We start from the raw sequence: 18,597 nt of genomic DNA on the forward strand, positions 1-18,597 counted from the left end.
ATGTATATTAGGTGCAAATATCATTGTTGTGCGGAAGCATAACAAGCGCAAAAACTAAGAAGAAAATGAACACAAAGAACAAAAGATTTACGTGGTCTGTCAAATTGTCTAATAAATCCACACCAAGCCCAATAAGAAATCTAGACATCTCACAACAATCATATTTCTCACACATCATTTTCCATCTTAGATTAGTAAATTCTTCTCCTTATTGGTAGATAGAATGTACACCGATTTCGTATTTTAATGGTTGGTCTACATATTCATAACAAACTCAATTTTTTTTTCAAGAGGAATAATATACCTTGGCACTTCCAATTTCAAGTTTTTGCCATCAAACGTGATAGTTCTAGGCACGAGCATTACATATAATAGAATTGGTTTCCCTAACATTTTTCTAAAATGATTTAATATTAAGAGTGTGGGTCCTGTAATTGAGTGTACTACAAATTAAAGTTCCTTCATGTACCACAAATTACAAGATATATAACCACCAAAAAGGTCCACGTGTTACCACAAGGTATAATTATTTGTACAACTCTTCCCCCTAATGGAATTTTCCTAGGTTGTCATGCAAAACCTTTGGACACCTTGGCACTTGGCACCCGTGTCACGTGTCAAAGGCAACACTAGAGAGTAAGTGATATTGATAACTCTGATTTTACGAAAATTGTGAAAGGATCTCAATCATCGTCTAGGGACGTAGGCAATCTTGTCAAACCACATAAATTCTATGTTGTCTTCCTTTAATTAATTTTGATTTACTTTATCATTAAAATCATGAATATTCAATTCTTTTCTTCTTTTGGGTAATGTAATTGTCAATTTTTTTACAGTCAATATTACTCCTGTCAAACCTCCTTGTTACTTGTCATGAATGATCCATTATTTCTGATTCATCTCAACCCACAAATCCACTTCTTGCATAACTCTCGATTTGAGTAATGTCAAGAATCCTATTCAATTCGCTTGCCATGAGGAACCTGAGAAAACATAGACAAATCATAATCTAGATCAAAGAATATATAAAGGTTGCTGAACTAGAGAACTTACTCTTCTAGGAGAACTCTTGTTATGGATCGACAACCTCCGGAGACAGATGATTGTATATTTACAGCGATGTTTGGGTTATGAATACTTTGTCGAATATGTATCCAACCATGTTGTCCATGCTCTTCGTTTTTAATTTTAGCCCTTAAAACATGCAACACCATACAAGTGTCAATTAAAATAATCAACAAGGTGAGCATGAAATTGATTGAATTTAATTTATAGCTAAAGTTTATATAATTGTAAGAGGTTGCCTTAAAGGCTGCTTCTGGGGTGCCAAAAATGCTTTTGAGAGCTGAAAATCGTGTTTGGGGCATATCTAGCTTTTAGATTTTTTTTAAAAAAAAGCTAGAAACCAAAAGTGGGCTAGAAACTGTTCAAGCCCATTTTGGACAAAAATATGCATATTTTAAATTAATAACCAAAATACTCCAAAAAGATTTTTTAGGACTTTAAATTAATGCCAAATTGTCCACAAAAGTTGTCTTTCATCAAACCCCACAACTTCTAGACCCTCAAAATAGCATTTCCCTAAATTATATCACCATTCAACCATTTCGATTATTTTCGAATATTCTTATAGACGTGATTATATTGAAAGCAGAGCAGCCTCATATGGTCCCTAATAAATGATCTCACAAGTTAACTAAGGGAACCTAAAATACCACAGATGATAAACTAAGCAGAAATCAATTGAGATGGTTCATTTATAGAAGACCAAACATAGCTCAAGTTAGAAGAAAATGCAAGCTAAAAGGTACCTAAAAAAGCGACGAGAAGACAAAAGAGACGTCAGTTGACTAGCTCAATGAATTCAAATTGAGAAATTTACCAAAACTTAATCAATTTTTAACAAATTCCGATTCCCGCTTACTGTTCATTTAATGGAGAAATATGATTTATTTGATGGTTCCAATTTTTTTTTGTTTGTTTTGGATAAGGCTTGGTTATCCTTTGTCTTCTGTCGGAGGTAGCTTTGTATTGGCATAAGAGATAAATGCAAAACAAGGTATAAGGGATCCGTGTTTGGAGTAATGACTATTTTACTCAATTTTGTGACTTGTGCCATATGAGAAATTTCATCGTTGTCCATCCAATAATTCATAGCCAACTCATCTTAGGGTTTCTATGAGGGATTTTGAATTTCTTTTTTTCTTAGAGTGAATGAGATTGAGATATTGTAACCCTAATTTTTATGGATATAGTGAAAGATTCTTATCATCACCCGTGGATACTTCCCCGGGCACGTGCAATGCTCACACATCACACGCATCAGATAAGTGAGGGTACGCCCTTGCGGGTGGATATAGGTAATGTAACCTAACCACGTAAATTTGTATCGGCCACTTTCCTTTGATTTGAATTTAATTTTTGATTGTTAATTATCATTTTTTGCACCTATTTTGTACAGCTTTGATGATGACTAATGAGATCATATCATTTATAAATAATGGAAACCTAACTAAATTGATTTTAATTCACCTGTACATGTGTGCATCGACAGCAACAGGCGTGTCTGTAGAGTCCACAAGACAGCCTTCACTTACCCAACAGTCTCCACATGAATCTAATTCCCATCCTTTAAGCTTTCCTTCCTACAAGAAAGTATAACATTTGATACTTAGAATAAAAACTATAACAAATATTAAATCCCTAATTATGATATGTTAACAAAGTAGAGCAAATATTACAAATATTATTATTATTTACATAGTGGAGCAAATCCTTGGGGATTGGACCAATCCTTATAGTTGCACGTCCCAAGCCCACAAAAGTTTTTCCAAAAGTACAATACACTAAGTCAGGAGACCACCCAATTTCAAACACGAGCAGAGGGAGTCAACCCACCAACTCACTCTCATAATTAATCAATCCCTTTAGAGCTTGGAGAGCTCTTCTTACCTAATTTGAAATCCAAGTAAAAAAATTCCTTCGGAGAGGAAGAAAATGAAAGGTTTGTCGTTATTAAAAAAAATTATAATGGAAACTTGATTTTTTATTTCTCCATAGTTTAAAATTTGAAAACTCGACTTGACTATATGCACACCGAGTCGAGTTAATTTGACAATTTGCAAGTCAACTCAAATAAATAAATAAAATTAAAATTAAAATGTAAATTGCTTTGTTACAAGCAAATGCTTTTTTTTTTTTTTTTTAACATGACTCAGTAAGCTTTCAAGTTCGGTAAGCCTAGTTAAGTTGATGGCTTGCCGAGTAGACTCAATGAATTGGTTCCACCAGTTTTAGGGCTAACTCACATGGAATTGAATTGGTGTCAACTCGGCCGAGTTCTAAAACTATGCTCTCACACTCTCTTCCAGCTAACTAAGAAAGAAATGAAATGAGTAGGGATAGGTCAACACCTCAATGTACTTTTTAAATGTCTCAATTGCCTCGGCACCTTTCTCCTTGGCATAACTTGGCTCGGAATTGATGTTCATCCTCAGCTCTATGGATTCCTTTGGATCTTCAAGTTCTTTGATTAAGCTACCTATTCCTTCTTTGGATCCCGAAAGCTTCATTCGTACCATTTCGATGATGATCTTCACCACCATGTAAGCACCTATAAAACAACAAAACAAAATGCTTAACAATCATGAAAATATGGAAAAAACAATTTAAGTTAGATTTTCAAGAGAGATTTTTTCACTTACAGAAAAGTTAATCCGAGATTTCATAAAATTCTGTATAACTAGGGGTGCACATTGCATTGGGCTAAACCGAGAATTGGATACAACGAAGGCATTTTGGATTGGTTTGGTTCGGTTTTTTAGCTCATCAGTTTGGTTCTGATTTATAATTTAAAAAAATCGATTGATTCGGTTCGATTATCAGTTTAGGGAATCCTAGAACCGAATTTAAGTGATCCAAATGACATGGCGTAAACCATCTAATGAGTTTCAATTTTGGAAAAATTACTTATGTTATTAAGTAGATAATTGAGATTGTAGCGATATTAATATCATATTGTCAATGTCATTCTCTTTGTTATGCCTTTTGATTGAAATTATTGATGATCATGGGATTTTTAACTGGAAGATTTGATAATCGGTGTCTTGATATCTATGTTTAAGAGACTCGAGAACCGAACCGAATGAAACCGAATTAAGGTTGGTTTGGTTCTAAGAGATAGTCGGTTCGGTTCTGATTTCAAATTCGTAGAATCGATCAAGTTCAGTTTAATTCCAATTTGCCCCCTACCCAAACCAAACTAAATCGTGTTCACCCCTACGTATGATCAATCACATGCAACCTAGCAAGGGTAGGTAAATTGGGGATGCCTTCAATACTTGTGGGTTCATGTGATTGGTCAGTCGTGGATTCTATAAAATCTTGTATTAACTTTTCTATGAGCAATTTTTTTCCCTCCACCTTTCAAACATAAATATTTAACAAAGTCAACATACATACCAAGTGAAAAAGGGTAACTTCAACGTCAAGGTCCTTCAAATTTACTTGGACTTAGTCAAATTCGATGGACCTTGACTTCGAATTTACCCCTTTTCTCTCGTAGTGAGAGGAGTGTAAAATTACCATCGTCAAGGAAATGATTCTCTTTGAGGGCACCATGACCTGAAGTTTCCATCATGAGATGTGTCTCAATTCCATCCTTATTGAGTTGAATGCCTTTATCAATAACATTCCTATACCCAACACGGTACAAGCAATGGTGCCCGCCTCTTTCGGTGATGAACCGTGTGAGTGCCATACTCGTGCGGGCATCGGTGACAATGGTTGTGCCCGGGTGCTCCCTCAACACTATAGCTGACATGAGCCCAATTAGCCTATCACCATTGATCGCATTTCCTTTATCATCGACCACTCCACTTCGATCAACATCTGTGTCGAAAATGATCCCTAGGTCCGCTGATTGGTCTAGTACTGCAGTCCTAGTAAGGGACATGGCTATCTTGTCCTCAGGATTCGGAATGTGGTTGGGGAACATTCCATCTGGTGCAAGGTTTAGAGAACCAAATGTGTCTGCTCCAAGCTTGTCTAATACATCCCATGTGAAGAACCCTCCTGACCCATTTCCAGCATTCACAATTATCTGCAATAAAAAAGCAAAAACCAACTCAAAATTTATCCTCTATGGCCTAATTTTGTCATATATATATATATATAGGGTCAGGTTCAAGGGCCATCTGAGAAAACATATAAGAAAACTTTCGTTTTTAATAAAATTTTAAAATATGAGTTAGAAATTTTGGATTGAGCTGATTTTTTGTGAGGATGATCTCTATGATGGGAAGATCATCAAAAAAAAAAAAATCAGCTCAATCTGAAACTTCTAACCCCATTAAAAGTGATTTAGAATGTGGACCGTCGATTTTTTACCACTTTTTATCACTAATTTGTAAATCACTTTTGATGGATTTAGAAGTTTCTGATTGAGCTGATTTTTTGTGAGGATGATCTTCTCATCATAGTGACCATCCTTGCAAAAAATCAGCTCAATCCAAAACCTCTAACCCTTATATTGAAAAACGAAAGTTTTCTTATATGTTTTCTCATATGGCCCTTGAACCGCCCCCATATATATATATATATATATATATATATATATACCATGTCACATGTGTACTTAAAATATTTATCATATGGGAGATATCCCTGTTTTATAATGTTTTTTTTTCCTACCAAACAGGGCACCTGTTGTTAATTGACTTTGGTATCCTCAGTAAGAAAATTAATTTGAGGTTAAAAATAACGGTATGAAGGTAAATTTATTTGGGAAAAAATTCTATTAACATAATCATGATATATATAGATAAACAAAAGCAAACATATTAAAATATGAGTTATGAGTGGGAAAGAAACTAAAATAAAAAGTAATTTTAAATTATACTCACGGGTATATCGGATTGCCCGATACTTATGCCCGCACCCAACCCTATTTGAATCGGGCATTTTTTTTTTTTGTTGTCCAAACTTGAGGGGGAAACCCAAGCTAGCTATGCCCAAACTTGACCCAATGTTGGGTCAACCCAGCGGGTTTGGGTTTTGCCCGCCCAAGTTGTAGTCCTAGTCGGGTTGCTAGTACCCTCAACCCAAATTGAAATCGGGTTGAGTTATTCTAACCTAGGCTCAACTCATTTTCTACATCATAACATTACCTTGGCTCACCCATCTATTAGGTAGAGTCCGCGCCAACCCACTCAGAGGGTTGTCAATGGATCAGATCAGACCAAAATTCGATCCATTCTAATAACTTCGGGTCTTGATTTCGATAAGGATCCGATACAATATCTTATTGGATCGGATCTTGATCAACCATGTCTCGATTTGATAAGCATCCGGTCCAATTATATGTTAGAAAATATATAAATTATGTATGAAGTTTATTTAGATTTTATATATAAAATCAGGTTTGGTCCGATCTGATTGTCAATGGATCGGATCTGGATCTTAATATTGAGTTCCAATAAAAAAATCCAATCCGATATTTATTGATCAGTCTTGGATCCGATCCTTATTGGATTGATACCAAACCAACCCCAATCCGATCCACTGACAGCCCTACTTATTGTATACTTAATCTCCTTTTTTCTTCTTACTATTTGACTGAGAGAAGGTGAAGGAAAGGGGTGGTAGCACCAAATTTTTTTTCCAAAATGCCCCCAAGAATACGTTTGAACTTACTAAATTATTAAGGTCTTTTCCGTCAAAATGAATAAAATTGCAAACATATAACTCTCACAGCCATGTTAGTCAATTTGTTGAAAATACCCCTTTCATCTCCAATATTATAATAAAATAACGGTCAAACGGCAAAATCAAAATTGCCCTAATTAATATTATAAATTATAAATGGGTTGGGATCTGTGGACACATGGAAAGTGAACACATATGTTCACACGCAATCTCAACTGTGTATGTGTGAGATCCAATGATTTGGATAAAAGAAGTATTCTGAGAATATTTTAAGGATCTCTAAGATAAATCTTAATCGTTGGATCTCACATATTCACAGTAGAGATTGTGTGTATATGAGTTCGCTTTCATGAGTCGATGATCCCAACCCATTTTAAAAATACATTTGTATGGTACTAATTATAAACTATTTTATAAAATTAGATTAACTACTTAAAATTTTAAAATAATTAAACAAAATCTATTCTCACATAAATACATGGGCATTTGCCCATGCCACCTATTATTTTACAAATTAAAAGGAAAGAGAGAACGGATTTTTCCTAGGGCTATATTCTAGTCATTTATCTTCGCTCGATTTCCAAACCTGGGTGGCAATGGTCTAATCCAATGATTAGAAATCATTGATCACGCCAACCTTTGTTGTAGAAATCATCCAAGGACGAGATCAAACATTGGTGAGTCAATGGGGGTGGGCCCGGGCCTTGAAAATATTTGTTCGTTAGGCCCAGCCCAATTACATTCATTCCAAGATGGGGCCCTCTACTTCTACAAATTTTGGAAGTAGAAGAACCCAACAAACAAACCCATAAAGGCCTCTAGAGTTTGGACATTGGAGTTTGGATAAAGAGTAAATTAGAGAAAGTCACACACAAGAGACAGAGGGAGAACCTTAAAGCCTTTAAGTGGAGTGTGGAAGTGTAGAGGATAGTTAACTCTTTGCTTGATAATGTCTCGGAGGTGGTTGGCATAAGCGCTCATGAAATCAACTTTTGCTGGGGCAATGCCGTTCATTCTAATGGCTGAAATCTTGGCAAGTCTATTTGCATACTTTCGGGCAGCTCGGTCACATATTTCCTCCATCTCGGTCGACCTTAGCCCACCTTTACGTGTAAAAAACTTTAGCCCATTACGCGTGTAAGGTAGGTGAGACGCTGTCATCTGCATCACAACACCCACACCATATAGATTTAGGTTAGTGTTATTATAACTCAGTCACGCTCCCACTCTTACCATCACTTTGGCCAATAGTTACACCTAACTCTGAAATATAACTAACGGTCATTACGATTATCACAATCATCTAGAATTCATGGTCTAGATTAGATTTTAACAAAAGTCTTTTATGACCTAATCAAAGGCTTTGAAAATGAAAAGTCATTGAACTCTTAAATTTCAAATTCAAATCCAAAGTGAGAAACAATGTCAATTTTAATGTCACTCTAGCACAATCTTTCCAAAATCTTATCTTGAAAATAGAATATTTCAAAATTTTCTAATTAAAATCTTTAATCAATGGTATTTGGCTAATTAACAAAATTTTTAATTTGATTTATTTGCGTTGATAGCAAAATTTTAACTTACGTTCAAATCTAGTCAAGTAGAATCAAATATTTATTCAAAAGGTTTAAGCCAATGGATTAATAAATACGAAGATGATGGATTTTTGGATAGAAAAATCAAGGGTTTTGGAGATAGAGTTTGTAGCCTAAACTTGGAGCATTTCAGGACGACTTTGTCGAGTTTTCAATTTGACTCGTTTGAGTTTGCAAGTTGACTTGACAATTTGGCTCAAGCGAGTTTTGTGGTCTTGAGTTGACTCGATTCGATGAGTTTTAACACTATCTTCTAAACTACATATGGCCACTATATACACAGTTACATTACCATGATTGAAGCATCAAAGGCAAATGAAGGAAGCAAAGTACTCATGAAACAAGCAGGAGTAGTTGCAAGTCCCATATCGAATACAAAACAACCGGCACGTCTCAGACCCGAAAACACAGCTACGCTCAATACCGGCCCCGAGATTCGAGGATCCCGACCAACGGAAACCCTAATACTCTCAACTAGCTGTTGTTTTTCGTCTTTCAAGCCATTAATTACCCATTTTCCGAAACTCTCCGCAATTGCTTCCACAGCTGGTGGTGTGAGATCCACAGTTCGACCTTTCTCGCCTTCGACAGCCACACCACGAACGTCAGGTCCATTTTGAAGCCTCTTGATGGTATCCACCGAAACTTCATTGTACTTCGTGGCACTACATGATCCTCTATTTGCAATGCTGGTCCATGAAGATTGTCGAAACGAGAAACCGAGTCGTGAAGTGTTGAAGAGTTGACTTGACGACGTTGCCGGGAAGTTGGTTTCATGAGAATTGGTTTGTAGAAAGAGTGATGGAGTTGAAGTTGTAGCCATTGAAGTCTGGTTCAAAAAACTTGGAGTAGAGAGAGAGAATTTTGGACCAACCAAAGAATTAGGAGAGATAAGATTTTACACGTCAAACCATAACCCTACATTTTCAATATCTTCCTTCCCACAAAATATCTATAAGGAAACTTCCAAAATTCTTTCAGATTTTTTTTGGTTATATGGCTTTTGGATTTAATATTGTTTGTACCTCCTCTTCCGTTCATGTTAGATTCATTCAACTCATTAGCTATGTTTTAAAACGTGAAGGTTGCCTATGATGTTTGTTAAGTGGGGTCATCTTGACGACTCGGTCAAATTTCTCATTGAACTCGGTGAATTCCCTAATTGACTCAATGAATTGACCCAAACATGTTCAAGAACCCGAGTCGTCTTGAAATCCTACCCAAGTTTCTTTTGGGTCTTGCCTCTTTGTGATTGATTTAAGAGTAATGCTGAAGTAACATTGTGAGGGACATCATGGGGGCATTGGTGCGCACAGAACCATAGATGCTTTCATTGAGAATTCACTCGTATCTCGATGAAAAGCATCTATGATTTTAGCTTGCATTCACATCAGCCGACTTCCCCCACAATGTTAACCCACCACAACTATTGATTTTATTCTTTGGGTACATCCCTTGTAGCATTTTAGAATCGTGATAATCTGACTTATCCACATGACATACTCAATTGACACCCCTGACATGACAGGCTTAGGAATCGTAGATCTGCTCTCCTCGAGATACAAAATTATTGTTCCCAATAAAAAGGTGCAGTTTTATATCTTGAAGAGAGCAGATCTATGTTTTCAAACCTATCACATCAGGGGTGGCGATTGAGTATGCATGTGCCTAAGTCAGATTATCACGACTCATCTTTTTATTATCAATTCATTCCTTTAATCAGAAAACAAAAAAAATATTGCATAATTTTCCAACTTGTTGAGTCAATTCAAAACCTGAATGAGTCCACTCAACTAAAGAAATAGATTTCTAGGTGACTCGACTACAAAATTTGACGGACCAACTGCTAAAATCACCGAGGCAAATAGTCAGGCTGAGTAAGGTCAAAATTTTACCGAGTCAGATCAGAAACTTGTTCGAGTTATTTGACTATATATAATGAGTTGTGATAAATTGGCGCTCTTGTTCAAACGCCCCCATCACAGAACCGTAGATCCTTTGCTTCGGATACATAAGAAAAAGATTTATGATTACGTAACTGTCATGTTGGGGAGTGTAAGGGGCCCTCTAAAGAAGAGAGCGTCAGATTATCATCGTACATGCATAATATCTATAGGGAGAATGAGAATAAATATTTTTATACATTTTAAAACATCAAAAGCTATTTTTAAATATTTACAAATCAAACATATTTTATCGGAGTTAATTCAAGAGCTTTCGACTTAATTCTACTTGATGATTGATTGTTTGCTAACAACCCAACACTGGTTTGAAATGTGGCATTGGTGACCTAAATGAAAAAAAGAGAAATTTTCTCACGCCAGCCCGCACGTCTACTAGCCAAAAATCTTAAATTTTTACATTTTAAATCTTAAAAAATATTGTAGGTCCACATGGATTATCATATTGGCAATCAAATATCACAACATTTTAGATTTCATGAAAAAATGCATGGTAAAAAAAAAAAAAAAACAAAGTTTTTTGAGCTTAATCATAGGTGTTTAAAATGGACGGCCACCGTACATCCAAATTTAAAATTAAAATTCAATGGTGCAACTTAACTTTTAATTTTTATTATTATTATTTAAATTCATAGTATTTCATCCTCTACGATACTGAGGTATTGGATAATGTTTTTACTTAGTGATTGTTTGCTTACAGCCCAACATCATTTAGACATGTGGCTTTGATGACATAAGCAATAAGATGAGAACTTTTCTCTCTCCCACACAGAGTAAAATAAAATAAAATTTCTTGATTAGATCACCTTGTGGGATTCAAAAACATGATTCAATATCATAGTGTTGTAGAGGATGAAATTCTAAGAATTAAAAAATATATAGATATTTAAAAGTTAATTTTCACCATTGAATTTTAATTTTAAATTTGGATGTTCGGTAGCCGTCCATTTTAAACACCTATGATCAAGTTCGAAAAACTTTGTTGTTTTTCATTTTTTTTTAGCATGAGTTTTTTTTTTCATGAAATCTAGAAGATTGTGGTATTTGATTGCCAATATGATAATCAAGTGAATCCCACAATATTTTTTATGATTTAAAATTTAAAAATTAAGATTTTTGGGCTTTGGATGAGCTAGCAGGAGAGATAAAGTTTCTCTCTTATTACTTACGTCATTAGTGCCACATGTCAAACCAATGTTGGGCTGTGAGCAAACATTCACTCGCAAAATTAATAGGTTACATATGAATGGTTTGAAAATTTCCATTAACTCTGCAAATTAACTCATAAAAAACATGTAATCCAACCTAAAGGAAAAAAATATGCGTCTAAACAATATCTATACACGTGCTACCTCGAGATTCTCATTGAAAGAGGATTCGATCCCACTTAAGGTAGCTTGGCAAGAATAGGAAATTATTGCACCTTCGGGTGGAATATGACCCAAAGTGGAATCCATTCATCACGACAATTTGTATGGCTAGATGAATATAAAATCTATGACTACACATTTTGCATCCTGTGAATCCAGAAAATCTATTACTACTATACATTTTGTAGTAATGAGGGGTCTAGTATAATTGACTCTGTGAATCCAGAAAATCGATTATCGTGGATTTGAAATCGAGAGAGAAATTAAGGGAGAAATGTAACAGAAGGAAGCAATTAAATTGGAATTTGTGATCCAATATATTGGTAGAGAGGATCATAAGAATTGGTGGACTTAGGATTAATATCTGAATCTTAGCAACTTAGGCATGCATCGAAGAGTATTTGACAGGTACCAAATTAATGTTTGACAATGAGAGAGTACATTTCTATCTATGAAAGAAATTTGTACATCATTCAAAGTACAAGCAGATATGTACAGACACATATAGGATTACTACATACACATAGTGCCAGGAATCCATTGTAGTTGAGTTCAACTTCACCACATTCCACATTTATCAGTTTTAGACGTAAATCTTGAACAACCTTACCATCCTTCCAGATGATACAACTCTCTTGGGATAAGCAGTTTTCCATGCCCGGGGAAACTTTTGTGATTATCGTACCACTTGGAAGACCTTCCAAGCTCATCTTTAAAGCTTCTATATACGGTCTAATGTCAAACTCTGCATCTCCCATTTTGTCATCTAAGGTGAATGTATCCTTATCAAAAACTGCCTGTAACCACATAAGATGCTAGCTATAAAGAGAGAATTTATAACTTTTCAGGTTAAAACTAAAATTATTCCATTGAAATTTGAATATTCTATGTAGCAAAAAATATGGGAATAGGTACAGTTAAAACAAAAGAACTAATTAGGTTGGTTAATCAAACAAAAGTACGTATTGTAAAAAAATAGACGCGAGTAACAATGATAACAATAAAATAAAAATTAATGCAAAGTCAAATAATAAAGAGAGAATACAACACATAATTTTATGTGCTTCAATAAAATTTCCATTATGTCTACCATTTCCATAAAATACAAGATTTACAATATTTCAATCTCATTTCCACTCAAAAGAGTTGAAAATATTGTGTATGTGAACATTTTAATGAAATTTACTTGGTAATTTGATCAAACACCTTTTGGGTATTCCACCAAAACCTTTAATACCACACTTTCAAAATCTTGCTTGCTAATAAAAATGAAGGATAAACTCTAATAACAATAACAAATTACTGCAAGAAGAAGAAACAGAACCACAAAAAAAGAACACGATTCATAAGACAGAATTTACATGATTTCACCCTAAAACAATGTCCATGGAAATAGGAGCATTTGAGCTCATTTTCACAATGAAGAAAATGGGACAAATAAATACAAAGTGTCACCTCTATCACCTCAACCGCTTAATTTTAGGTCTCTATTTCAAAACTTCTCAACCTCTCTTCTCTAGAGTTTTCTATCATCTTTATTCTCTTCTTTACAAAAGATTTAAATAACAAAAGAAAACAATCCCTTTTAGAAGCATCACATAAGTGAGACACTTAGATAAGTTACAAACCCAACCCAAACTATCTTGAATCGGTCTAAAAACAAATACACTTTGATTGAGCCCAATATGTCTTTGAGCCACACTTTAATAGAAAATCCCTCGTGGTGACTATGAGTTTATTTATTTATTTTTTTTCATAAAGATAAATTTCCCTTAGGGATGAAGTTACAAACTCAGGTTAAAAAATAAAAAAACCCGAGCTGGACCCTTAGTCCAACAAGGCATGCCAATACAAAGCTACCGCCAATAGAATACTAGGCACAAACTCAAGTGTCCACCGGCTAAAACTCTCTCATAATACCTTTAGACATGAGAAACATTAAACACAAGCTTATAGGAAACCATCCAGCACTAGGAAGATGTTACGATTTGGAACCTACTTTAGAACTTCTAGAGTTAAGGAACCAATATGATCATAGAGAGCCATGAGCAAGTGGGATTCCTTGAAGCTACAACACTTGCTACCAAACATTATGCTGAAATGAATAATTTACCAAAATGGTACGTTTTCGAATTTATTTACCAAAACGGTACACTGTTCAAAATATTTTAGAAAACGGTAATTTTACCATTTTCAGAATTTTTTTTTTTACCAAAACAGTAAAATGTATTTTTTTTATACCGAAAATACCCTTTTTTGTTTTACATATGTATTTACAATTTTAACTTTTAAAAAATGAAAATCCAACTAAAAAGATTCACTCTCTTTCAGTAATCCAACAATCATATGTATTTACAATTTTTTTTACTGAAATCAATTTTATTTTCGTAATTTCAATCAAAAAATAAAAAGGGTATTTTCGGTAAAAAAATTACATTTTACTGTTTTTACCGTTTTGGTAAAAAAAAATAATTCCGAAAACGGTAAAATTATCGTTTTCGGAAATATTTTGAACAGTGTACCGTTTTGGTAAATAAACAAAAAGTTGTGCATGTTTTGGTAAATCTGCCTAAATTAGAAATGTTAAATCAGTGATTCTCATCAAGCTTATTGACCAAATGTAGAAGGAATCAACACCAACAAATCTATAATTTTTTTTCCAAAAACATTTTCATTACTAAAACCAGTAAAATAAAGATTGATCTAACTTGATCATTTCATGCTTAAACCCAAATTATAAACTTTAGATTTCGGACCAGTCTATAATTTAAAATTTTGTTTTTTGTTTTTTTATTTGTTTACGTTTTCATTTGTTGCAGTAGAAATAGAACTATCATTGTTTTTTCAGCCAATTTGACTTCATACATCCATATAATTGGAAGGCACGCAATAACAAGCAATTAGAATTAAAAGAATTGATACTTACAAGCTTTACTGGAAGGTCAGGATTTGCAACACCAAGTGTTAAGTCTTCATTCCACTCAGGATTGACATTATTTTTCTTTACACTGGTTTTTAATTTCTGCATCGAATTTATACAATATCAGGAAAAAAGAAGTATACTCGTGAGTTGATATAAACAAATTTGAATTAATAGGAGACTCTGGACTAACTTAATTACACAATTTAATTGAGGAACAAGGTGTTGGGTGTGAGATGTCTTGTATTCTGTTGTGCTATGTAGAGTTGTTAATGGGTGGGGTTGAGAGGGGCGGAGCCCTCTACCCAATATTTTTAGGTACATGAAAAGGGAAATCTTGTAATATTTTTTAAAGGGTTTTCTTATTTAGGGGAGATTTACATGTTTTAGTAAGTCCCGATTTTATATATAGAGATCTCCTGGGCATTAAAACACATAAGAAAATAGCCATTGTCCTTGTTATGTTCCGTGGACCGTAAGCACATTGTTGAACCACATAAATCCTTGTGTGCGGTTTTGTCTCTTTGCAATTTCATTTTTTAACACAAGATTCTAATAAGACTGAGTTTCCTGAATTAAGAGCGAGCAAACTAATGAAAGATTAATTTTTTATAATTAGTTCTCGCTTTCCATGTTCAACTCAGTAGAATTGATGATGGTCCTTTGAAACTACTGAGACATTATATTTCAGAGACGTACCCTCTTTCTCAAAATGCTATTTTGTTAGATTCTATGAAGGAAAACATCATTGATCGCATTATTAAGTCAAATCAAGGAATGGAAACAATGATCCTACACTAAATATGATGTGAATTTGTAATCTTTATCGTTGATATAGTGGATTCAACTCCCTCTCCTTCATGGCCGTAGACAATTTATCGAACCACATAAATCCTGTGTTCTTTGTGTGATTGTTTCGTTTTATATTTTACCCTTGTTTTGCTTTCGCAGAACAAGATATATTTTTGGGTTTGGACTAATTATTAAACGAAAAATTAGTTGATATATACAACAACAACAACAACAATGGAAAACTGTATAGTATGTGCTTTTTAAGTAAGCATGAGCCACACATCAAGCCACAGCTCAATCAGACCTAAAAGCTAAACAAACAGTCCGACTTTGTTCGACTATCAACACGAAAAATATGGATTCAATAAAAACAATTAAGTAGGAATTACAAACATATTCACCAACAAACAGAGATATTGAACTTATAAATAATCTACACAAAATAGTGAGAAGTAAGTGGGTTTTCTAATTTTACCTGTTTGCCCATCTTGACCACAATGTAAGGATCGCTGCTACGAAGATCACGTATAGCCAGATTAATGCCACGATGAACCCGAATTCTAAGAAAACCCAAGTAATTTTCCATCAACAAAATGAAATAGCAGCAAATGAAGAAGAAAAAGAAGAAGTATTAAAATGGGTTAGGAGACTTTAAGATTACCCCAATTATATTTTTACATTTATAGAAGAAGAGAGAAGAATTTTGGGAGCATGTTATTGCCTGGAATCTCTCTTTTTCACACTAACGCGTATACAAACATGATTATTCTTCTATTTGTATGTCGTCCACAGCCCAACGCGTTTCATGTTCATGCAATTTTTTCAAATTAATTTCGTCTTTTTGTGGGCTCTTTTGTACACATATGAGTCAAGTTGGGAATATTTATATACTTTTGTCTTTACTCATGGTTTTAAAACTCGGTATCGAATCTTGTCTGGCCCACGCGGATACGGAGTTACCTTGTCCTAGGCATCTCATCTTGGACGAGTCTAATCGTTCATGTATCATTATAATAATTGTTACTACGTGTATTTATGTAATATTTAAATAGCGAAACACTTTCCTTAGTGACATAGTAGATTTTAAGCCTTATTAAGGGTTTTTTTTTTTCAAATGCATTGCCACATTAGCAGTCTAACACCGGAGATCTCATCGAAAAACTCAGATCCCAAAGAAAATTTTAATTTTCTTTTGAACTTGATCCAAGGTTTTTAAAATTGACGGTTACCGAACTTCTACATGACTCCCAAACTTAAAATTGAAATAGGATGGTGAAGCATAACCTTTTTTGGAAGTTTTTTTTTTGAAAGTTCATAGAATTTGTTCTTTTAGAATTTTGAAGTATCGAATCATGTTTCTGGATAACACAAGGTGAGCCCAAAGACTCTTAATAAGGGTGAAATCCTTACTAACTTAGTAAGGCTAGTTGGACCCATTTAAATATGTGCTGTGATATATTTATAGTTTTTCCTCAATTTATTTAAATCATTAAAATAAAAATTCTGATTGATCTAATCAAATGTAATCTCTATCCTAATTGTTAAAGGAAGATGATTCTGTGTATCACTATACATCTTATTATGCTGAATTATGTGCTCAAATATGGAGCTGCTTTATTCCTTCAACTATATCTATCTATTTATTTTTATTAATCAGAAGTTTAAAAATATCACAACCTCAAATCCTAAAGTCCGTTTCCGATTAAATATTGTAATGTTAGAGTCACCTCAAAACTTGGCCGAGTTGATTCAACTTAACATGATAGAATTTTGATTGAAAACTCGGCTAAGCTGTCTGTGTTGTGTCTAATATTATTTTCCTTTTTCAGAAAATGAAAATAGAATGAAAAATATGAATTTTGGGTAAATTGAACATTCACCCCCTTAGGATTGGCATAACTCAACTAACAAAATCTAAGAGAATAAATATTCTCGATTGAAACATTATGTAATATTTCGATAACAATAACTCTCAAGAGATTAGTTGGTGAGTATATATAATAATGAATAATTTTTTCAATTTATGATCAATATTTAATATTAATTTAATTATTTAAGATTAATTTACACAATTTTTACTTTTATAGGTATGGACGGCTCAAGAGAATCAATTTCATGTTCTCTAGATAATCAAAATTAAGAAGCACATGTTGGAAATTGATAGTTTAGGCTTCACAAGAACTAATCAAATTCTACCTTATAATCTCCTTTTTGATAACTATTAGAATCCAATATTGTGTGGCCTAATTGACCTATATGTTTTGAATATTTAATTTGCACAAGGATTCTATACAATTAAAGACGTCAATAATTAATGTTAAATCCCAATAATATCAGAATTGGAAATACTCTTTGAGTTTTAGTAAGAAACCTTGATGGATAGGAATCCTACTAAAAGAAGATGTCTAAGTACTGTATTTCTATCTATTTAAGTGGATCAACACCACATAATAGAAAAAAGATACACATATGCATAGGATTCTGAATAATAGTGATCTCCATCGATCATTGGAACTGTAGCCGATCCAACATAGAGAGGAGAGAGAATGTGAGTCTGAAAAATTAAAGAACACGTGGAACAAAAGTTCACGATTGAGGATTTACACACATAAGATTATTGAAACATGAATTACGAAAGACAAATCTCCAACTATATTTGGATCATTGATTTGACATATGGCACAAGGTAAGTACCATAAATTTTTTTTATCTTTAGGAACATGAATATGTTTCTTGAGGAATATGAATGATTTTTTATATTGGAAATTATAGACTAATAGTTACGTGAATAAAAGATTTTATATGTTATAAATCTCATATGTGGTATCAAAGTGTAGGTTCTTGAATCTCTATATCTTTAACTAAATTCTATTCATGCATGATTGTTGCCATATTGTCTAGATTCTTTTTGAAATCTTGTAGAAACTTTACGGTTATTAAATTCATACCCCTAGATTTCGATTTCATTTTAGTACTATACTCATTGAAAGTGCCATCGATCCACGGGTACGGATCCACTTTTATTTTTCTGGGAGTCACTACCTAATTTTACGGTCTAGGAATATAAACATAACTCTAAGAGATAAATGATATTGCATCACAAAAAAACACTATGGGTCCAGGGATCATGTTATGGGATTGGAAGGTGTTAAGCACCAATCCCGCTCGACGAATGTCGATCCTTACTTTTCCCAAAAATTTTATATTGCAAAAAAACGACTTAAAAAAATTAAAAAAAAAATTATCTTCTTTTA

At 33.8% G+C, this 18,597-nt stretch overlaps 1 protein-coding gene and 1 pseudogene across 2 annotated transcripts; both read right to left on the minus strand.

The window, feature by feature from the left end:
• Nucleotides 1-717: 717 nt before the first annotated feature.
• On the minus strand, nucleotides 718-9,200 carry LOC147394079 (phosphoglucomutase, putative / glucose phosphomutase). Its single transcript, XM_086454860.1, has 7 exons — nucleotides 8,593-9,200; nucleotides 7,597-7,866; nucleotides 4,585-5,101; nucleotides 3,414-3,613; nucleotides 2,533-2,645; nucleotides 1,054-1,194; nucleotides 718-983 (listed from the first exon to the last, which is right to left on the minus strand). The coding sequence occupies exons 1-7, from the start codon at nucleotides 9,121-9,123 to the stop codon at nucleotides 902-904; spliced, it is 1,854 nt and encodes a 617-aa protein (XP_086310986.1). The 5' UTR covers nucleotides 9,124-9,200; the 3' UTR covers nucleotides 718-901.
• Nucleotides 9,201-11,432: 2,232 nt separating this feature from the next.
• LOC147394080 (protein C2-DOMAIN ABA-RELATED 5-like) lies at nucleotides 11,433-16,019 on the minus strand (annotated as a pseudogene). The gene is made up of 3 exons (XR_015181781.1): nucleotides 15,819-16,019; nucleotides 14,558-14,653; nucleotides 11,433-12,428 (listed from the first exon to the last, which is right to left on the minus strand). The product of XR_015181781.1 is annotated as a protein C2-DOMAIN ABA-RELATED 5-like (transcript).
• Nucleotides 16,020-18,597: the final 2,578 nt, after the last annotated feature.

This window comes from Akebia trifoliata, chromosome 9 (genome assembly GCF_017979445.1).
Source record: "Akebia trifoliata isolate Shusen 1 chromosome 9, ASM1797944v1, whole genome shotgun sequence".
Lineage (NCBI taxonomy): Eukaryota > Viridiplantae > Streptophyta > Magnoliopsida > Ranunculales > Lardizabalaceae > Akebia > Akebia trifoliata.

What these genes read in the sequence shown, in the direction of transcription:
- LOC147394079 (XM_086454860.1), bottom strand. Translation starts at nt 9,123, where the DNA reads ATGGCTACAACTTCAACTCCATCACTCTTTCTACAAACCAATTCTCAT. An exon ending in CATTTAAAAAGTACATTGAG is followed by an intron (nt 2,646 to 3,413) that starts GTGTTGACCTAT and finishes ACTTTCTTGTAG; the next exon opens with GAAGGAAAGCTTAAAGGATG. An exon ending in ACAAGAGTTCTCCTAGAAGA is followed by an intron (nt 984 to 1,053) that starts GTAAGTTCTCTA and finishes ATGTTTTCTCAG; the next exon opens with GTTCCTCATGGCAAGCGAAT.